Genomic DNA, 24,470 nt, shown 5'->3' on the forward strand with positions numbered 1-24,470 from the left:
AGATTTGCTTAGAATATAATATTCACATTAAAAAAAAAAGAATTCAGTGAGCTCTATAAAAGACTTTTTTAAACACTAAAAACAAAAATTCATAACAACTTAATCAAATTACACAGTTTTTTTATACTTTTATTAGTTCGTTTTTATAGCAACGGTTTTTTCTAGGATTTTATTTTGACAATACCTTTGCTTCCTTGATTTTTAAGTTTTGTAGTCTTTTCAATTTACGCATTTCTTTTTCCATTTCATTTTGAGCTTTTTTTTTGCATCTGCTTTAATTGTGACTCGTATGCTTCCTTAGAAGTAAGCACAAAAAACTTGTCTGCATTCTTAGCTTTTTTGCTCTTTGTAAAATTTGCATCTGAATATGGCAAAATATCATTATTTTTAAAAGGAAAATTCATGGCAAAAGATCTAGTTTTTACAAAATCAGAAGCTTAAGGAGTTGAAACTGTAAAATCAATTTCATGCTGATCAATAGGCTGTTCAATTTTAGAGTCAGACATAATCCTAAAGCTGTCTTGAAACTTATTAGTAAATGCAGCATTATTACTTGCAGCTTTTACTTCTATAGTTTTCATACTCAGTTCCAGTAAACCATCACTGCGATGTTCTGAAATTTTTATTACGGTTATTGGTTCGGCTAAATAGTCATGATCATTTGCTATAGCAAATCTTGTGTTGGTAGTTAGATGTTATTCCAACTTAATATCTGGCACTTTTGTGCTCCAATAGTTTTCAAGTTATTCAAAATAGTACTTGATGAGAGGGCTACCACCTTAAACAGTGGATTACCACTTGGTCTAGAATTTTTTGAACTTTTAACCTTATTAAAACAAATAGAAATGTTAGTTTTTTGAGTTTTCTTCCGTCGTTGTTATATTCCGTTTATATCCACTGACTTAAATTGCAACAGTCACAGTGGACTGTACATACATCAAATGAGTTTACTTTTGGCCAGGAACATTTTTAAAGTCGACTTAGTTGGTTTCAAAAATGTATTAGTTGATTTTAGTCAACTTCAGAAAATATATTAGTCGATTTAGTCGACAATTGAGTTATTTAAAAGTCGTAACAACACTAAATTTTACACATAAAACTGTTAACCAATAATTTTACACATAAAACTGTTAACTTAACAGTTTTACGTTTATTATTGGCTAACAGTTTTATGTATAATATAAGCAGCATTTTTATGTGTAATGCTATTAGTAAACAGTTTTATTTATACTTTTATTTGCATTAGGTATGTAAAATCAAACTTTTAAATTATTCACTAAGTTCTCAGCTGGAAATCAAAACATGGAAGTTCTTAGAATACCCGTGTGCCTGCACAAGGCTTTCCATTTATCATTCATAAGACGTCTTTAGTAAGTCTCAGGTGAAAAAGTTAAGGACATCTTATATAGTCGTCCTAAACACGTTTTTTAAAATTGTGCTGGATACGTTTTTGACAGACATCCTAGAGATGTCTTTTTAGACATTCTCTGGATGTCTCTGAATAGTCTGAAGTAAAAGACTTAAAGACGTTTTTTTCAGACGCTATTAAAATATCTTTTCAGCAGCCCTATAAACTTTTTTGACAGACGTCCTAGAGACGTCTTTTTAGTTGTTCTCTGGACGCCGTGGGTGGTCTTTGGTGAAAGACTTAAGGAAGTCTTATCCAAACATCCTAAAAGCATCTTTTTACCCATCCTATAGAGGTCTCCGCCTAGCCAAATTAAGCGAAAGTCTTCATGACGTTTATTTAAGACATCTTGTTTTAAACGTCTTCAAAACGTTCTAATTGATCTAAATATTTTTTTGAAAGTTGTATAAAAGTGCAACAAGTTGCAAGTTACACTTCACTCAGATTTAACCAATCTAGAAAAGGGAAGGTATAAAAAAACTTAAAGTAAATAAAATGTAAATTAATACTTTTATAAAATATTTTATATGATATAAATTATAATAAATATAGTCAGTAATGTAATTAAATATACCAGGTGTTTAAAAAAATTTTCAGACAAATTTGTTAAATACAATATTTAAAAATTATAATAGTGTTCTTCATCAATTCATTAGTAGTAATGTTTGATAATTTTTCAAACATCATTTTATAACGTCATTTATTAATTAATTTATTAAATAATTTATAAAACTATTTACTAATTAGAAGAACAATAATCAAAATAATAAAAGAAATTCTAAAATCAACAATTAATAGAGATGTTATGCAATAAGAGTGAAGTACAAAGGGTGAAGGAAATAAGGGTAATAAAGGGTTAGGCTAAAGCAAATAGTTTTTTAAAGTACATAAAATAAATATAACATATATATCAATATAAATTAGAGACAGAAGAAGAATTAATTCTAAGATTTTAGTGGTGAATGAAACGAAAGCAAAAAGCCTTAGGATAAACATGAATAAGACAAAAGTTATGCATTATATTTGAAAGTTATCATGTGCGTTTGAAAAGAGCAAATACAAACCTTATTTTTGTAAAGTTTTTAAACAATGAGTTCACACGAGGTCTAGCAAAATACAGGGTGCTCTTATTATTTTTGGCTCTGAGTATAAAAAATATACTACAGTTGATGGAGCAGAAAAGGCATCAAAAGTAAGGATTGGAGCGCCTAAATTAATAAAAATAAAAAAATTTAAGAGAATTTCGACTTCTTAAGACATAAAGTTTTTGAATCTTTAATTAACTAACACTTAATTTCTCATCTTGAATCTAATAACTTACTTTCTGACCATCAATATGGATTTCGATCTTCTCGTTCTACAGCTGATTTGCTAACTGTAATAACAGTTAGCAAATCAGCTGTAGAACGAGAAGATCGATAGATAGGTTTTATCGTGCATTAGATAAAGGTGGAGAGGTTAAGGCCATTGCTCTTGACATTTCAAAAGCTTTTGATAAAGTTTGGCATGCTGGTCTTCTCCATAAGCTTTCTTTTTATGGTGTATCTGGCAACATCTTTAAGATTATTGAATCCTTCCTTTCCAATTGTAGTATAAAAGTTATCCTCGATGGACAGCACTCTTCTTCTTATTCTGTAACTTGAGGGGTTTCTCAGGTTCAATCCTTGGCCCTATACTCTTTTTAATTTACATTAATGATCCTCCAGATATTCTCACATCTAAGTTGGCATTGTTTGCTGATGATACTGCCGTTTATTCTTGTCGTGATAAGAAACCAACACTCTCTGATTGCTTGGACCAACACTCTCTGATTGCTTGGAGGAGAGCATTAGAAACCAACACTCTCTGAGGAGGGGGCATAAGAAACCAACACTCTCTGATTGCTTAGAGGGGGCATTTAAGCTTGAAAAGGATCTCACTTCCGCACCAGCATATTGTTCGCAGTGGCTGGTGAACTTGCAGATAAAACTCAATTTTTTTCAGCCAATCGTTATCGCAATAATTTAGATCTTCCTATATTTATGAACGGTGATGTACTCGATGAGCCATCTACTCTTCATATTCTAGGATTACCTCTTACTTCCAATCTTTCTTGGAAACCATATATCAAATCAGTTGCAAAATTAGCATCTGCTAAGGTTGCATCTCTTTATCGAACTCGACACTTTCTTACTTCGGATTCTATTCTCTATCTCTATAAATCTCAAATCCGGCATTGTATGGAATACTGTTGCCATATCTGGGCAGATCTTCTAATGATGCCCTTTCTCTTTTAGACAAGGTGCAAAAACGCATTGTAAACATAGTTATACCTGCTCTTGCAGCCAACCTCCAATCATTATCACATCTTCGTAACGTTGCTTCTCTTTCTTTTTTCTACAAATACTATAATGGGCACTGCTCTAAAGAGCTAGCGTCTCTTGTGCCATCTACTAAAATTCATTCTCGAGTTACTCGTCATTCAATTGAGTCTCATCCTTTTTCTGTGACTGTTCCTAAGTGTTCCAAAAACGCTTATTCAACTAGTTTTTTCCCTCAAACATCAGCTCTTTGGAATTCGCTTCCTTCATCTTGCCTTCCTGATTCATATAATTTGCAATCCTTTAAGTCGTCCGTCAATCGTTATCTTGCTGTACAATCTTCATCTTTTCTCTTCCAGTAACTTCCAACTTTAATTAGTGGTTGCTTGCAGCCTTGTTGGAAGCGAAGATGTTTAAAAAAAAAAAAGTACATCATTTATGGAGTGATATACGCCACATGCATCCGAGTGTTAAGCGAAGCATAAGAATGAAGGTTGATGATGTTCAGCGTATGAAAAGAGAAAATTATGATCAGATGGATGTGTGGTGTGACTCTAAAACAAAAAAATAATTTTAGGAAGAGATTGGGAGTAGCATTTGATTTTGTACGTCAGGGAAGGCTGTGGTGGCTTGAGCATGTTGAGCGCAATGATGCAGATGATTGGGTTGAAACGCAAATGAAAAGGTAAATTTAAAGCTCTTTTGTATAATCATATAGACATTAGGTTAGTTCAAAAAACAACATTCATATAGACATTCATATAGACATTAGGTTAGTTCAAAAAACAACATTCATATAGACATTAGGTTCAAAAAACAACATTCAAAAAGAAATCTTATGTTGGAACTCCTAAACGTGTTCATGTAATAAAAATATACTTTATATGAAAAGTATATATATTTTTAGAGATATAACGAAACATCAGACAGGTCCCTAATATTATCAAAAAATTTCATTTAAAGAAGTTTTAAATAAAAGTTTTTAAAATAATAATCACTTATATATAAAGATAATTAGTTTAAATTTTATGTCTTAAAAACTATTTTTTTTTAACAAAAAATAAAAAAAATTTTAATCAGAGTCTGAAGCTGTATCATAACTACAAAAATGTTTTTTATCGATCGAATTTTTTTTTGTTTGAGTTACAAATGATGCTTTATGAAATAAAGAATATGCTGTTTCTTTACGTGTTTCCGTGTTTTGTTGATAATGAATATGTTCATACAAAAACCCATGATGAAAATTGAAACTATTGATTTTTGTAGATTTCATTTGTGCATAGCAACTCACGCATGGTCGATTTTTTCCAAAAATGCATATATTTAGTTCAACGTTTGTCTGTAACGCCGTAGCAACGTTACATAATGTATCTTCGGCGTGAAAGTAATTATCTTCAAATTCTTGGCCTGGAATAAGTAAAATCAATTCGTTTTCAGACATTCTAAAAAAGGCAAATTTAACTTTTCCGTCTTGATTATTAATATTTATAGTATTTCGGTGATCTATTTTAAGTAGCTCCTGTATAAGACGAGAGTCCCGAGTTGATTTTCTTAGTTCACTGCCCCATACTCTATCAGAAAGTTTTTTAGCAAATCTATGAGAACGCTTTACTGATTCACTTATATTTCCTTGATATGGAACAGTCAACATTTCTTTAAGCGTCATCTTTTTTTTAAAATCATCTCGAACAGAATGCGCTGCAGTAGTTGGACTTAAGGCAATAAATAACGTAGGCTTAGGATATGGGTTGTCTTTATTCGATATAGGTGTCACACACATTATTTGAACATCTTTTAAAAACGAAATACCTAACTGATACTTCCACCGACAAAAAAGTTGAAATGCAACATGACGTAAAAGTTGTTTTTTTCTAGACCTACAAAAACTACTTGAATACCTTAAGATAGGCTGGTGCATTTTACTAACTCTACCTTTTTTATAATATTCATCTGTTAGAATACTTATCCATCTTTGAGAAGCTAGAGCAACTAGTGATATATTTTCTTTTAATAATAACATATCTTTGTAAAAAAGCTCGTGTTTGACTCCAAAATAGTTTTTTGAATCCATCAAGCTTATAACTGAATGCGAGAGATCTTCTTTTTTGCGAATTAAAAGATAATAAAGAGCCCCTTTACCGTCTTTTGGATAGTTGTTGTAGTCTAAACTACAATTTTGTATCAAATACCAAATTACGTCATCGCATCGGTATTTAGCAGCAATTGCTAGTATATCCTTTCCATAAGCATCTTTGTATTGTTTAGTACATTGATTAAAATAAGCCACTCCTAATAACTGTTTTAAGTATTCAAACAACGCTTTAAGTATTACAAACTCGGTGTGTCTTGTAACAAATTGTAACAAATTCGAAGTCCTTTTAGTGTAACTGTACCCGTAAAAGTGTTCAAAAACATCATCTTTCTTTGACTGCTCCACTAATTTAAAAACGGCATCGTAATCTCCACTTTTAAGAACTGATTCTGCTTGATCTATATTAAATTTTAAAGCATTTGAAAGCAAGTTCTTGCCATCCATTATGAACTTGATATTAAATTGAATATTTTTCTTTTTATTAAAGTGTTTATAAAGTTAAATTATTTATTTAAAAACGTAATACAGACGTAAAAATGTGAAACCAACGTTACCAAGATAATAAATGTATAGCTTTTAAATATTCATAACTTTTTTTAATTAAAATAAAGTGTAACTTAAAAATTAACCAAAAGCTGGGACAGTAATTTTCATGTGTTTTTAAACTAAAAAACTAAAAAGTAAAAGTAGTTAACTAAGAAATGAATATCCACGAAAGAAACGTTGACGAAAGTTTTTTGCAAACGTTGAAGAAATAAATTTGCAACGATTACAGTATATTTAATTAGTTTCTCAGCTCCTATTTTAAAAAAGATCACTTAGTTCCAAAGTTTATTCTGTACAACTTTCTCCTATTTAATAAATTTGATGCAATTTTGCAATATCTTCTAAAAAGGGTTTTTTTGAGTTTATGCGACAAAAAAATCAAGAAACAATAACAAAAACAAGAAATAGCAAAAAATTAAATAAATGGTTTTAACTTAAATCTTTCTTTATAAAACAAATAATACATTGATAAACTTTTCATAAATGGTCAGACCTATAACCAGAATTTTTTGAAGGAAGGAAACACTTTTTTTAAAGACGCTAAAAGGGTATACAAATTGCATTCAAAAAATCAAAAGTTTAATAAACAATTTTGTGATTTCTGTTTTGTCTTATGCTTTGATATTATCACAATGCACATTCAAATGCATCTGCAAAGCACATATGCACATCGCTTGCATTTACAAAACATCACTAGTGTACATCCAATACAACAAGAGTGTGTTTACATTTGGAATTGCTTGCTAATCGCACTTCAACAATGAAGCTTGTAAACACTTTGGTTTTAGATCTTTCATCTTGTCACAAAGGTTCTGACAGTGAATAATATTTCATCAAACTGGCAGATAGATTGCTGCTCCATGTAGAGGTAGGTTGCTGATCTAAGTTTCGACAACACCTTTAAGATTTTTGATTATGCCACACATTGAAGCTTTAGATTTTTACACACAGTATGCAATAATTTTATTGTCTAACTAGTTTGTTTACTAAACAGATCTAATATAATCCAAGTAAAGAATCAAAATGTTACGCTTGCATACCTCATTTGGAGTATCAGCTGAAGTGTTCTGACAGCAAGTTTACCGTTGAACTTCTCTTGATGTTACCATATCAACGCCCAAATTGCTGTTCTTACCGCATGTGTGAAGATAAAATTTGTTTAAGCTGAGAATCACGTCTGTTTTAAATCTAATACACCTTCCTGTATTCCATTGTATGCTAAAACCAGATCTTGTGTTCGGCCTTGTAAAGATATGGCTGTGATCGTCAGGTATAATGGCAATTTTATAGCTGTTAGCAATGTATAAAGGATTCAAAGTTTTGCAGACATTTTTTACAAAAAGGAGCAATTCGGCAATCTTCCGGTGTCGAGATGGACCAACCTTCATCTTTATCGGTGTATACACTCAGATACAATTAATTAGTAATAACTTCACACAAAATAGCATATACAGCATAGCGAATCATAAAAATAATGATAGCCATCAATATTCTCTATCCATTTTGTTATACAGATATTAAGGAGAGCTTTTCTGTGAGTAGCTTGAGGTTTTTTATTATTTCAATGAGCAGCTGTTCTCTCTTTGATGAGTTGTTGATTAATATTAGTATAGCCTTTAATTTGTCTAATAAGTATTTTCGAAAAAGAGCAGCAGTAAGATGTAACAAGATTTAAGCAATGACCTTGGAAATGTACATAGAATGCTAAGCTACTCTCTTTCAAAACTGTCTTTGCTAAACCATGTTATACATTGTTGGCTCCATCATACCCATGGTCGCGAAGATATTCAAGTTCTAATCCGTGGTGTAAGAGCTATTTTTTATTTCAAAATATATAAAGCATGATCTGTAATTCTTTTAGTTTAAATAACATCAAAAACCTTTTTTCTCGAATAATATTTTTAAAGTCAACTTACCGAACTGAAGTCACCTTTTCTTTGTTGTGAAAAATACATCATCAATAGTATAAAATTTGGCCTTTTCTATTTCTATGAGAAGATTAGATTGAATCATATGATAACCAACAATGTCAATGAATTCATTTTGGATTGTTCCGAATTGAAACATGTGTAGCATTCTTTAGTTTTGGTAAACTGAGATGCTGTAGTAATTCTGAATTATGTTTTGTAAGAAACTGAAGCCGTGCAATAAAGTGTCCTTGGTTTACACTTGTATTTATATTAGATACCGTCAAACGGGGTGACTTTGATAGGTTTTTGAGCATTTTTGTAAATAAACTCTTTTGCATAAATTTTTGGTGAACTTTTTTTTTCGATATAACATTATACTTTTCCTTTATAGGATTCCATTAAATATAACATTTTGTTCGAATATATATATTTTTTAAGTGAAAAGTTATCAATCTCAATCCATCGTTTGGGGTCGACTTTGATAGTTTATTGTTTCTTAAAAGCTTATGAATTAAGCCATCTTCACAATAAAAGTGCCATCAATACTTTTTTTTGGAGTTTTACTAAATTACAATACAATTTACAAATATATTTTTAAGATTTTACTGGTAAAATTATAAATTTAGACAACAAGATTGGTTATCGAATATATCCACAAAATGGACAAAAAAACAAAAAACGATTTGGTGTTAATATGCTAAACATAACAATATAATATATCAATAGCATCATTAGAGTAATTGTAATTAGCAGTTACATAATAATACTCACAAAAAAAAGTACTAATTGTATACAAATATTAAGTACTAACGTACTTTACTTGTTTAACTCCATTTAAAACAAAAAAAAGATATCAAAACAAAAAAACCTGAAAATCACATTTTCTGAAGATTTTACAACTGGTGTTAAAACCGGAATAGGAATTAGTTGTTCTGTGTAGTAGGGGAAAGGCGCCTATGATGGCATACTTAACTTTGAAGCTTCATTATTCAGTATCCTGAAGACCAATAATAAAAGTTTTGATATGGATACATTCCTTGTTACATCTAGAACAATAATTACCCTGGGAGTTTTCATCAGTTTTATTTTTTTTATAAGTAATTCTTATTGTAAAAAAAAGCACAAGTATGCCATCATTGGCAACCACTGCTCCTATGATGGCATAGGGGAGGATGGGGCTAGTTAGGATCGAGGGTAACTTGATGATTTCATTTAACCTTAGAGTCTTCCCTCAGAAAAGTCAGAAATTACTCGAAACCATCCTAATTTACCATTTCATGCTACACACCAGCATTGTAAAATTTTGCGCATGCGCATAGGATATATTGCGTTTTACGAATTTTTTGGACCAAAAAAAAATTTTGGAGCATCGCTTTCTTTTAACTTTACTTAAAAATAAGTTTTTCTTATAAAAAAAAAAAAAAAGGTTTTCCCAACTCGTCAATATTTCAACACCCCCAACTCGTCAGTATGCCATCATGGGTAAAATTCATCATTTTCATTAAAACAAGCTGTGTCTGCTTTGTTCAAAAGATAAAATTAAAGTAACTATTTCACTAAATGCACAAAACTTGAATATAAAATGCATGGAAAATTCGTTTCTGCACAGTTAATAGTAAAATCACAATCTTAAATATATGAAGGAAATAAAACTACAACAGCACATCCCAAAATCGATTTTTGTTGATTATAAAAACAATATTTGTGCACAAGGGACGTTTTTTCACTAAAACTAATGTGAAGTCAGTATAGTCATGTAGGTCCAATCATTTTTTTACCAAAACCAATTTTAATGGAAATATGACCGGTATGCCATCATAGACGCTATACCATCATAGGCGCCTTTCCCCTACCTCTAAACTGCTGCAGGGTACTAATTAGTAAAATAAATGTTTGAAAGATAAAGTGTTAATTTTCTTAAATGAAATGTTTTGAGTTTAATTATTTAGTGAATATTTCTGACATCTTCTGATAGCGTATCCGATTTACTTAATAGATTTTATCAATATTTTTTACATTTGCAAACTCTAGTTGATAACTATTATTTGTCTTCTTATTTGATTGAAGATGTTTTAATATACTTGAGAAATTTACAGCAAAAACGGAGTCTTCTGCAACAGGGTAATTAAACAGATTTTTGGATTCTTCTACTTCCTTAGGAACCTCATATAAAGAATTTTGAGTGTTGGTAAAACCTCAACAATCTGTCCAATGTAATTTAATTTCACATTTTTTTTAGTTTTTCCTGGGTAGACTACAACATGCCAACTCCTTGTAGTTAGAAAATTGTTGACATCAGGTTCTTCTTGATTAGACTCATTTAAATTAACATCTTTCTTGTCATTACTTTCATTGGGATAACCACTATTACCAACTTCAATGTCTTCAATTCAGACAAAGATTCAACATCCTTTGAAGCTGTTTTTGATTTTTTGTCTTTGCTCTCTTAGTTTTTGGATTTTTTCTGTTTTGATGTTTGTCTATAATCAATGTCATCTATCGTAATCAATTTTCCTGGTGCAATTTTTTCTCCTCTTTTTCTATTGGTTTTTCCTGCTGCATCATTGCCACACGACTTAATAAAAATATCTATTAAACCCTCATTTAATATTTCTTTTATGGTCTCACCGCCATAGTCTTTGTTAACATCTGGAAGCCGTTTTAATAACTCGATTCAACGGGTATATGCCTGAAGCTTCGAATCCCGCTTCTAAGTTGTCTGCTTTCAGAGTATTCTGCAACTTTTTAAAGAGCGCTGGGGAATGGTTTTTTTGGAATTGAACCCTTGATTCGTGATTCTCTTCTCCATGTTTGTAAAATCTTCTTTCACACAACTTTCAAGTATCTGAAAACAACTATATCAAGCGGTTGTAGCAGATGTGTGGCATTTGGGATTAAACATGTAAATCGGATATTATTTTCCAAGCATGCTTTGATGATATCAGATGAGAAATGTTAAGTTAAATTATCCCCAATAACAACTATAGTTCCTGTAAGAGATGCTGTTTTAGGAATAAAAATTTCCCTGAACCAACGTTCAAATGTTCTAGAGTCCAACTAACAAAATTTTGAACTGTCGAATATAGTTACACGTGAGCCACCATTTGTCCACTCTATGTAGCAGTTTGCAACTTTATAAACAACCATGGGAGAAAGAAACTGACCAGCTGCACTCCCACAGTACATAATACTAATAGCTCCTTTAGAATGCTGCATTTTTCTTTCTACGCATTTAAGGCCACGTTTACAAACTACTGTTTTAGAGCCTGGATTATCGCTCACATTTGTCTCACCATAGTTGAATATATTGGTATTAGGAATGTCTTGAAATGTAATAGATAACTCATCAAAACATGAAGATACTGAATTTCGATTAATTTCAGCTCTTGCTGGTTTACATTGTCAGCAATTTGAGCATTATTGCGAACAATGAAGGATTTTACCCAATCAGGGCCAGGCAAGTTATTTTTAAATTTTAAATCAGTAACAACCATTCTGTCTAGATAGTCTTTTACTAGCAGACACCAACTTATCCAAAAGTCACTTCCAATCTGTCAGGATGCTAATAATTTGTAGAATTTTTTCTTCGATATGGGGCTGTAATCTGGTCTTCTCTCCAAAGTTTTTCATATGTTTTAGTTTACTCTTGTTGTGCAGAGTACCATATGGTATACAATATAACTTGGATGCTTTAAAAATCGATATTCTGTTAGTTGAGATATCTAACAAGGCATTTTGCATGGCTTCTGCTGGATACAATGCATAGGATCGATTACCTGGTTTACGTTTATAAGTTCTCATGAATTCTTCTGCAATTTTTCTCGTGATATTTTTTGTCTTTTTTAACTAGAAAAAATCGTTTAAAACATTAAATAATCACAATAAGATTGAAATATCAGATGAAAAAGTGAAAAGTAAAATTGTTTTGAATTTTCTGCAAATGCAATTGGGAGTAACCAAAAATGAGTAGTATATTACAGTGGTATTATAACTGGAATATACCACTTGAACATCTAAGTATAGATTTTTAGAAAAAGATTAATTCCAAAAAAATAAAATCATGTTTTTACCATTTTTTTGGTACATGTAAAAATCGTTATTTTGTTGTTTAAGTCATGTTAATCCCAACACATTTGCACAAGTTAGAATCACTTCACAATCATTAAAATATACGTAGAATATAATAATGTACTAGAAAAAAAAAAAGTTTCTAATTTTGCAATTACATCTCCAAATTAATACTTTAGTAACTAACAGGCAAAATTATCAAAGTCACCCCATTTTACGGTATCTTATCGTTAGATCTACGGAATGCCAAATCCCCTTGAAAAAGAATTGCTTCAATAATGCTTAAGAATGCATTTGTTAAAGCGTATTCTTTCTTGCAATCTTGTATCAAGTTTTATATGTATTCGTGTAGTGGGGTTGATGCACATTTTTCTTGTACCATCCAAATACTCTTACGCACAAAAAAATTTTTTTTGTTTGAAACATGCTTGGCAAGATGATTTAATAAATTTTTCCAGACATTAGCTGGAGTCAAAACAAATCGTCCTTTACTCTCCTTACTACCAGCCGCCAAAAAAAACACACACAACCGCCACAGTATACACCACTTTTCTTTTACTCTATCTTAAGTATGAATATTTATCAAGTTATATGGGGGAACGTCGTTTTTTCTATAGCCTGATAATAAAAGAGAAATTTAAAAATTAATGTGATAAAAAATACCGTTATACATCTAAGTGTAGAAATTTAAATAAAAAGTTTAAACTGTAAGTGTAAGCATTCTGAATGGTGTAAATTAATACCTGCATATTAATACGTACAAAATTTTTTTTTTGAAGGCCAAGCAAAAAACTCACTAACTTGAATTTTTATTTTTGTTCTAAGAAAGATTTAAAAACTCACAGAAGATGCTTTGACAAAAGCGACAAAAGCTTTACAGCTAACCTTTGGTAACCACAACATGGCTTGAAGCCATAATGCAAATGGTGGTTAAGCAATAATAAAATGTTGATGAGAGTAAAAATAAATGTAACAAAATATTTGCTTGATCATAAAAATATGTTTTAAATTGCTAAAGCATTAAATTGTTTAATATTTTAATTCGATGTTTTTTCTTGTCTTTTTGTCAATTACTTTTCACTTTTGTATTAACAAATGTTTTAAACTTCTTTTCTTCCTCGAAATCTGGTTCGCATGTCTAACTGAAAAAAAAAATTAAAAAAATTAGTTATTTGATTTACTTCGACTCCAAACAAACTCATTTTAGACAAGCTGTAAGTTGTAAAATAAAGTAATAACGTTAAAGAATGTCGTTATCTTTTATCGTTATAATATTTATTTGAATCGTTTATCGTTACTAATCTTCATCGTTATAACTTAATCAGTTGAACAGTATTTAAAAATAGGATAACTAAAAATGGTTAGAAAAATGTATAAATATGTTTAACTTAACTCTGGGGTTTTCATTAAGTACGTGCGCATATATAGGGGAGGAGGGGGTAGATGTAACTCGAAAACATATAAATGCGTACAGGGTAGAGGGAAGTGTTTCAGACAGCGAGTACGTGCGCGGTTTAAACATCTTTTGTTTTCTATCTCAAAATAAGTCTTTAAATAAATATCTTATAAACAAAAGAATTGGATTTTACGAGTTTAAAAATCAATATTATGTTATGTTAACAGAGAAATGTCGAATTAAATAAAGGTTTTTTTGTTTTAATGTTCTGAAAAATGTATGCGTTAGGGAAGGAATGAGGTTGACTTTGTAATAAATAGTGCGTACATTGGCAGAGGGCGAGGAGGATTGTTGAAAGTATGCAGGTGCGTACAAGGGAAAAGGAGGGTCCTAAATTGGTGTTTTTACTGCCTGCGTACTTTATTGATATTCCCTTATATCTTATAAAGATAACTTTTCATTTCTAAACATCTTTTATAAATCACGAGTAACCACAAACATTGAAAAACAAGAATCATAATGGTATTTAAATAATTTGAAATTTAAATAATAATAAAATGTTTTCAATCACTCCAAACTCTTACATACGCATTAGTCTTAAGTGCTTAAAACATGGGAAAAGATGTTTATTAATTTTCGGAAAATTTTCCCACCCACCCACTTTTTTTAGACAAATCATATTGTATATGATTTTTAGATTTGTCTGAAAATCATATACAATTATATATATATATATATATATATATATATATATATATATATATATATATATATATATATATATATATATATATATATATATATATATATATATATATATATATATATATATATATATATATATATATAAATCTAATTAAAGTTCTGGAGTTATTATATTTGTTGACAAATAATTTTTAATCACATTCCAGAATAGCTTTATAATAATTTGAAAAAGCTGACAACTTTTTTACAATTTTGTTTACATTGTTGCACAGTTTTATTTAATTACTTTTGCATAACAACAGTATTGATTCTTATTTTATTACAATTTAACATTTATAATGTAATACTTAGCCACAGTTATGGATGCTAATGTCATTTTAAGGTGTAATAAATGAATATTATTGGTATTCATCTTTTAAAGCAAGAAGGCAGGCTAAAAGATGCATAACTTCTAGGTCAAATGCTCAAAGCTGAGTCAGATGGGTCTCCTACACCATATTCTCCTACAAAAACTTCAGCTATTTTACTGGATTGTAGGTTAACAATACCAATGACTAAAAAATGAAGACATGACTGTTAGATCCAACATTTATCCAACTTACAACACTCTAAGAGATGAAAAAAAAAACTGTATGCCACCAGAAACCAAATTTGCAGTGTCAGATTATTCAGCTTAAGAAAGTCTTCAAGCGCTTTTAGATCATACAGCCTTTCGTTTGTGCCTGTTGCAAGAAGAAGTTATTAATTCATTCGATTTATCATCTATTAAAAGGCTTTTATTGCAACACAAATTTGGATTTGATGGTAGTATTGGGCAATCTGTATACAAGCAGACTACAACAAACGGTGAAAGAATGGGAAACAGGCAGAAAAAGCAGTTCCCACTAGGTTTAAAATGCATGTTCAGACCTTGTCGAGAGAAGAAAGAGCATCATTAGAAGAAACAATCCAAATATGACAACAGTATTCCATACAGTGACAAATTGATGAGGTAGAGAATGAAATCGAGAGTGAGATAATAGCGAGCACAACGAAGCCAACATAGCAGATGTTAACTTTGCAATCGATTGTATATATGGCTTACATAAGAGGTCAGTAGTAAATGATAGTCCAAGAAAACGTAAAGAAGAGGACTCAGTAAGAGGTTACCAATCATTAATATAATAATATTGACATGTTGGAATAGTTATTTGCAGTAAATACCTGAGTTTTGTTGGATTTAAAATATACAAGCCACTGCAAGCAAACTGTTACAAAAGTGAGATCAGATTTAGGATCAGTTGCATGTTTTAAGCGATCAAAAAGAAAAGACTTTTTGTCAAGTCATGACTATAAAGTTGAGTCGTCAGCAAATAGAGCCACTTAAGATGTAAGGTTGATTGTTAACAAATGGTTTAGATGTAAGTTTGATCATTATTAAATAGAATAGATGTAAGGTTGATCATTAAAGAAAGAAGATAGGCCCTTTAGGTACCCCAGAATTACTGGAAATGAAGAAAAGTGTTGGCCATCAAGGATGACTTTAATAAAGCAGTTAGAAAGAAATGATTTGATAATCTCAAAAATATTTATAGATACACCATATGAAGCAAGCTTGTGGAGAAGACCAGCATGCTGAACTTTACTGAAAGCTTTAGATATGTCAAGAACAATAGCCCTCACTTTACCTCCTCTATCTAATGCACAATAGAATCTTTTAGTCACAGCAGTTAGCAAGTCAGCTTTAGAACAAGAAGATCAAAAACCATATTGGGTGTCAGACAGTAAGTTATTTGACTCAAGATGGGATGTTAGAAATTTGTTAATCAAATATTCAAAAACTGTTAATAATAGAGAGAAGATTGATCAGACGGTAGTTAGGTCCAAACATTCAGTGTTGTCTGATGACCTTATACATACATACATACATACATACATACATACATACATACATACATAGATATATATATATATATATATATATATATATATATATATATATATATATATATATATATATATATATATATATATATATATATATATATATATATATATATATATATATATATAGCGTAAATTAAGTTGTTAATTTATGCTCCGAGCTTATATTTATGTAAAGATTAGATGTATAATTAAATTTAAGATATAAGTGTAAAACAAAGTGAGTTTAATTAAACAGGAAATCTCGTCATTTCATTTTTTATTTCTCTCTCTATTTCTCTCACACTTTTTTAAATGTTAAATATTATAAGTTGGGTTCTAAATAATTGCTTTAATAGGAAGACATAGCACTAAGAAAAAAAATTACTACAGAATATTATCAATTTATTTTTTCATTATGGTATTTTAATAAGAAACTGATTTTTTATTTAAGAAACCAATCAGTTAGTACAATCTAATTAAAAACATTTACATTTCAATTAGCGCTCTTTTTAATTTTTTTTTTTGCAATAACTTTTCCTTTAAAAAAGCTTTGCAGTTTATTATACAACTATTGACTTATTTTCAAAATGACTTTTGTGTTTTTCATTTTAGCTACAACAATAATGGTTTTCTTTTATAAACCATTTTGCGAATGTTATTTATGATATAGTGATATTGACTGTTACAGACAAAAAAAATCTACTATAGCGTATGTATAAAACAAATTTTCAACCTTATTTTTGTTACATTAATTTATAGTGTTTTTAGAAAAAGAAGAAAAAAATGAAGAATAATGAAAGAAAAGATTGCTGCCCCATGCCAAAATCTTAGTTGAATTCATAGATTTTTCAAAGAAAAAGTTATTGCGAAAAAAAATTAAAAAGTGTGCCAATTGAAATCCAAATGTTTTTAATTAGATTAGACTAACTGGTAGATTTATTAAATAAAAAATCAGTTTCTTTTAAAAATACTATTATGAAAAAATAAATTGATAATGTTCTGCTGTAAATCTTTTTCTTAGTCAATGCTATGTCTTCCTATTAAAGTAATTATTTAAAACTCAGTTTATAATATTTAACATTTTTAAAAATACATTTGAAAAAATAAAACATTCTTTTTGTATGTTTCAACTCCTTTTTTTCTTTTTGCTTAAACTAATATTATAGTAAAAAATCATTAGTAATGATTTTAATGCATAATGATTACGCACTAAATGATTGAGTAATAATTTTCATATTATGTAATAAATTATATATTTTATGTATTAACTATAATGAATTATTTAAATTTGTATCAACTTGAGCAAAATAAAAAAATGTAATGCACAATTAAATGTTCTGCTAAAAAAAATTGTAATTATATAAACACTTAAACCTCATAGGGTTAGAGTATTATTAAATAATACACTAGTAGTATTAAAGTAGTATTAACAGCAGTAGTAGAGTAGTATTAACAACTCTTCAACTTCCTGGATTATATTACAGTAAAAAAATATAAACATTTTTTTATAAGCAGTAAAAACTTTTATAGCCCTTTATTTGTCAAATTTGCTATCAAATAAGTAAAGTTGTTAAATAAAAGAATTTTTTCACAGCATGATAAATGACACTCGTTACGTATATATTCTTGTAATATTAACGTTACAAGCTTGTAACGAGTATAAAATCAAATTTTGTATTTAATTAAGCAATTTTTTAATGAATAAACAGATAGCTCATGCAAAAATCAAAAGCTTTCATAAAAAGCTATTTAGTGGAGCAGCTTGTATGGCTAGCCATGTTTGTTTTAAAAGACCTTTTCTTCGCTCTTGCACTCATTTACTCCTTCCCAGACCTGTATATATATACACACACACACACATAAATTATTAAAGTAATTACCATTGATCTTCTGCATTCATAAAATGAGTATATAGTAACTCTACATTCCGTGTTGACACCATCTGCTTCTTTTTTCATACATTCTCCCATAGTTTTGCCATCCTCAGATAGAGAAAAAACCCTGCATCAAAATTTAATGTAATATCATCTCATAAAATCTATAAAACATAAAGATATAATAAAAAAAAAAATTTTTTTAATTTACATTTACATAAAAATTTTTCTTGCAATTGCAAAATTGTTGCATTTTTTTATACTATATTTATTGGAAAAGGTTTTAAAAATTAAATGTATTCTGAAAGATTGTTACATCAAGGAAATTTTTGAATAGAAGTAATTACTAATATGAAAAAAAAAAAAAATATTAATATATACCTACTGTAAAAATTGTAGTAATTATAAAAATACTTTATTCTAAGGGTTATATTTATTCAGTATTTTAATAATTGTAGTAACCTTAAAAAGTTTATAACAACAACAATAATAATAATAACAATAATAATAAAAGTGGTGGAGTAGCAATAACAATAATTATTCTTATATTTTTAAAAATAATTATATTAATAAAAAGTACTACTAATAACAATAATATAAATTATAAAAATAGTGATCAGAATTAGGTGTGGATCCAGACCATACAGTAAAGAGGGCAATTTTTATTTTTTTTAATTTGATGAATCCAGACCATCTAGGAAACAGAGAGGCGACTTTTTGATTTGGAAGATTCAGACTATCTTGTATAGGGTGATTTTCAGGTTTAATGATTTGTGAGCAAGCAAGCCCACTAATCATACAACTTTTTTAGTTAATGTTTTTAGAATAATAGTCTAACACTTTGACTTCTTTTCTTTTGCACCAAATAATTTTACTAATACCTTTTAAATGGCCTTCCTAATTTACTATTCCAAACAACACACTTTGTTGAATATTTAAATATACAAAAAAAAATTATTTCCAAAATATATAGGTGGGGGAGGGGGAAATTACCTCCCACCTCGATTTGTCATTGAATACTAATGAAAGTAATAATAGAATAAAATATAAAAATTAAAAATATATATTTTAACTAGTATTATAAAACCAAAAAAAAAAAACTTGTAAACAGGTATAATATTTATAAATAATTTTCTAAAAGTTATAAAGACCAGTTTTAAATTAAAATAGGTCCTTTAAACTTTTTTGGTGACAATAACTCAAAATTGCTACCAGATCCTAGAATGCATATTTATAGTTTCCTCTCTAATTAAATAAGATTGTGAATTTAGGAGGTGCTAAATAATTATATAACTAAATAAGAATGTAAGAGGTATTTTATTATAAGAGTTTCAAACAAATAGACGATTAAGTGAATTTCAAAAATTAAGACGCCAAATTGATAAAGAAATATTTCAAAACAATCTAATTGAATCTTATGGGATGGTCAAAGAAATGAAACTTCAATCAAATGTAAGATTATGCATATTGAAACAAATATAATAGCTAATATCAATACAGGCCCTAGCATAATTTTAGCAAAACAAATAACAAAATTGATATTTGATATTGGTGGAATGATATCAGATGACTTGAAATGTATATCAGGGTTATGACTTTTTGTGATCACTTGTTCCTGGGTCATAAATCAATGAATGTTTGTACAAAAATAACAAAAAAACATTAATTTGATTTTCATGTTGAAAAATGTCACCCACAAACCAAAAATTCAAATTTACCTTATATGCGTATGGATAAGATTTCAAACAATTTTATGATCAATAAAAAACAATTTTAAAATTTTATTTAAAAGTTTATTGTTACATCATAACATTCTAAATTATAAATAATTATAAAATTACAAACTTAAATAACAGTTCTACAAGTACGATAAGCTACTGCATACATCGCAAAAATGTTGTGTAACATTAAAACATATACAATTTGTTAGACAAAATTTTTTGCAATTTGTTAGACAAAATAATAAAAACATTATATACAAGTGTTAGACAAAATAAATATAAGCTAAAGGTTCTCTTTCTTTTTACAGATATCAAAAAGATCTTGAAGACACTTGATTGTTCTGCACAATGGTTTGTTTTAGAATTTTCAGTCTTGATGGTTCCTTATTCCAAAACTATTTTTATGAGTTTTTCATGACCGCACAAGCTGCTACATAGCTTCCGATAATCACCTGCATTGTACATTTGGTCAGTAAACCAATGGTCTGCCCATCTGTAAGAGATGAATCTATAAATGTAGATTAGTGAGTCTCTTCTCCCTGGTAGAAGAATAAATGCCAAAAGAGCAAGTATTGCTCAGGAATAGTGAAACTTTACTTAAGGAAATATTCCAGATTCTTCAAAAAAGCGGAATATTTGAGTTGAAATAGAATGAAATAGAAATTAGATATCAACAGACCATTCTGCTGTTTCAGTAATTACTTTTTACTGTTCTTGAAATTCATCCTGAGCTGCTCCTAGATCTTTACAAATTCCGGGATAAATGGATACTCAATATTGGGTGAAATCTACTTTCCTCTAAGTTCATCCATTACTAGGTGAAGGACTTGGTCAAGAACATAAATGTTGACATCATTTGATTCTTCGAGTTTCTTTTCAGTTAAAAATCTTTTTGTAACTGACTAACAATCTCATTCTTTCTTCTAATGCTTACATTTGTAGTGTCTGCTACAAGCATTTTTATACTCTTTAATAAATTGTTTTCATCAAGAATAGCTGTTATACCTTTAATAACATTATCTGCTTTTCTGTCAAATAGATTTAGTGTTTTGAACTAAACTTCCATTTGTTTATTCTTCAACATTAATACTTGATATTCTTAGTGACTAATACATTCACCATCAATGTGCAGTGATCAATTTTCTTAATGTAATGTGTTCTTTATTTCTTCTTTAAGTTTAATAGCTTTTTTAATGGTTGATCTGAATATATCTGATATTCTTAGATTATCGTTCACTACTGACCTCTAGCGGAAACCATATATACAATCAATTGCAAAGTTACCATTTGCTAAAATTGCAAATAGTGTTTGCTATTTTCTTACTTTCAATTCCATTCTCTACCTTTAAAAATCTCTTATTCATCCCTGCATGGAAAACTGTTTTAACATTTGGGCATTTTTAACAGTTGGTTCTTTTAATGATGTTCTTTTTATTTTTGATCTAAAAACACATTGTAAATCTTGTTGGTCTTGCTCTATCTGCCAGGTTTGAGTCACTCTCCCATTGTCATAGGGTTGTATCTCTTTTCTACAAATAATATCACGGTCACTGCTCAAACAAGCTATCATATCTAGTTCCATCAACCAAAACCTGTTTTTGCTTGACTTGCCATTCAGCAAAATCACATCCTTTTATCTGTCCCTTCCCTAAACACTTTAATTTGTTTAATTAGTTTTTTAATTACACATTAGGACCTTGGAACTTTTTCCCATCTTCTTAAAACACCATTCTTTGCTTTCTAGTAACTCCTGACTCAGAAGTGGTTGCTTGCAGCCTCTTTGGGAGTGAAGTAGTTTTCAAAAAAAATTGTATTTTCTCCAGAGAAAAATACTGTTTCTTTTTGTAATACCAAAAAAAAAAAGGTATTCAACAAGATTACATGACAAGTTTTTTACTATAATAATACCCAATTAAACATTTGAATTGAGAAAAGTTACTTGAATTTTCAAAAAACAATGTTTTTTGAAAATTAGAGTAACTTTTATTTCATATTTATCTGTTTTACTAAAATGTTTGAATATTTAATAAGCATTAAGTATTTCAGTTAAAGCATTAAGTTTCAACAAAGTCATTATCAAGTGAATAATTATTAACACTTGATAAAGACTCTGTTGAAACTGTCATATGTTAATAAATATATATTTATTTTGAATACCGTAAATAAAGTGTTTTTTATATTTCTATATATTCATAAACATGGGTATTGCCAAAGAACTGAAATTAATTGCTTTAAATTGGATTTCTTTATATTTTTGAAATATAAACTTTCTTTTAAATTATATTTAAATTCATACATATCTAAGTAAAACAATATAAAAATATAATCAAATCAATTTAAAACACTTCAATTTTTTTTTAATGTTTACTATGCAAGCAAAATACCAAATTTCAGATTGACAGTAAGTTTCATAATGCTAATTTCAATATAACTAGAAACTCTCAAAGACTCAATCTAATAAATCCCCTAATTACAATGATTTCTAGTTAAATAATTTAAAATAATATTTTAAATTATTTAAATTTCCCACAAATTTTTTATTTACTATTGGTTTATTTTTTACAAATTGTTTATAGAATTGACAAATGTTTTGAACAGCATTCAATAAAATGGGCCAAAATGGATATTTAGACATAATAAGTCGTAATCCATATTTTGCTTTATATATTGTAGCAAAATTTGCTCTAACTATCAATACTCATGGTTACAGACTAATAATGAAGCAAACCTGAACAGCTGGTTAAGCTGTTCTTGTCGACAGCATCAAGAATTTTTCACCAATGTCGATTTTGAGTAAAATAACTCTACTTGTATAAAATATGAAAAATGGACCATTTTGTTGAACTTGGGATAGTCAACCATTGTGAAAGGCAAGTTAGTATCATCAAGCATACTTCTGCTCATCAAACTCTTTTTAGTATTTATTAACTAATATTTAATATCTGCATATATTAAATATTAGTTATTAAACTTGTATTTATTTAACCAACATATAAAAAATATCATTTATTGTATGAATATAAAATAAATAAAAAATTTAATAACTTAATTTAAATTGAGTTATTGAATTTTTAGATTTTCTGATTTAAATCACTATTTAAGCACTAACCCTAAAACCTTTAAAGTTTGGGAAAAGGTTAATAAAACTAAATGCAAACTCTTTAGTGTGCGAATGCAGGATTGGGTATTTTGGAAAGTGTTAAGGATGGCAAGTACATTATCTTTTGTCAAAACGCTGTAAAAAAATTTGCTGTTAAAAATTGACTCATCAATAAAATCAAATTAATCAATTATAATTTGAGAAGAAATTGTTTTGAGTTATTCTGGTAAAAAGATTTTCAGACATTATTAAAAAAGAAACAAATAAAATTTTTAAAGAAGTACTTTTTTCATGCAATCACTCTTATGAAGGCAATTCACCAATTCTTTTCTTAATGCATTGCAAGCTTGAGCGGGAGTTGTAGTTTCTTCAGAGATTTCAGCCATTTGAATCGTATAGTATTTTCAGAAATTTTGGTTAACCCGTGCGGTCTAGAATTCTAGCAACAACAAAAAAGGAAATAAAAATCAAGAAATAATAATTTAACATCACACGTTAATTTAGAAAGGTATTTTTTATTCATGCTTGCTAACAAATTCTCATCGTAAATCTCCGCTTACTTACGCGGAGGTTTTTACTTTAAAAAAAGACTATTTTCACGCAGTAAAAATTAATTTTTTATATATATATATATATATATATATATATGTATATATATATATATATATATATATATATATATATATATATATATATATATATATATATATATATATATATATATATATATATATATATATATATATATATATATATATATATATATATATATATATATATATATGGGTAGAATTCAATAAATACGGCTGCGTATAAACTTTTTTTTAAATATATATATATATATATTTAATAATATATAATTATTTCGATATTTCGCTGATCTATCGTGATCAGCGTAATTAGGTATAATAAATAAAATAGTTACGAAGAAATCGTTATAGTAATAACAAACCGTTAAAAAGATAACACTAAAAAGCCAAAATATAATACAAAAAATTTTCTCAAATAACTGACGTCAGCAGATTTTATTAAAAAATGGCCCCCGGGTTTTAGTTGTCACGTTATCACCGTCATCCCGATTGAGAACCACATCACCATTTCTTAATTCCTGTCGAACCCTAGCTTTGCTTATTTCGAGTGACTCTCTGATTTTCCGAGTTCGATATTCTGGGACTACAGATAATGTTTTGGGGTGCAACCAATCAAACTTACCATGGCATGTTTTGGATTTATTATCTGTAGCCCCAGAATATCGAACTCGGAAAATCAGAGAGTCACTCGAAATAAGCAAAGCTAGGGTTCGACAGGAGTTAAGAAATGGTAATGTGGTTCTCAATCGGGATGACGGTGATAACGTGACAACTAAAACCTGGGGGCCATTTTTTAATAAAATCTGCTGACGTCAGTTATTTGAGAAAATTTTTTGTATTATATTTTGGCTTTTT

At 28.8% G+C, this 24,470-nt stretch overlaps 1 protein-coding gene across 1 annotated transcript; it reads right to left on the reverse strand.

Moving 5' to 3' along the window:
* Positions 1 to 13,296: 13,296 nt before the first annotated feature.
* On the reverse strand, positions 13,297 to 23,551 carry LOC101240379 (cytochrome c oxidase assembly factor 5). The gene is made up of 3 exons (XM_065811327.1): positions 23,310 to 23,551; positions 18,211 to 18,312; positions 13,297 to 13,466 (listed from the first exon to the last, which is right to left on the reverse strand). Exons 1-3 carry the CDS (start codon positions 23,409 to 23,411, stop codon positions 13,425 to 13,427), a joined length of 246 nt encoding a protein of 81 aa, XP_065667399.1. The 5' UTR covers positions 23,412 to 23,551; the 3' UTR covers positions 13,297 to 13,424.
* Between the last annotated feature and the right edge of the window lie 919 nt (positions 23,552 to 24,470).

This window comes from Hydra vulgaris, chromosome 12, assembly GCF_038396675.1.
Source record: "Hydra vulgaris chromosome 12, alternate assembly HydraT2T_AEP".
Taxonomy (NCBI): Eukaryota; Metazoa; Cnidaria; class Hydrozoa; order Anthoathecata; family Hydridae; genus Hydra; species Hydra vulgaris.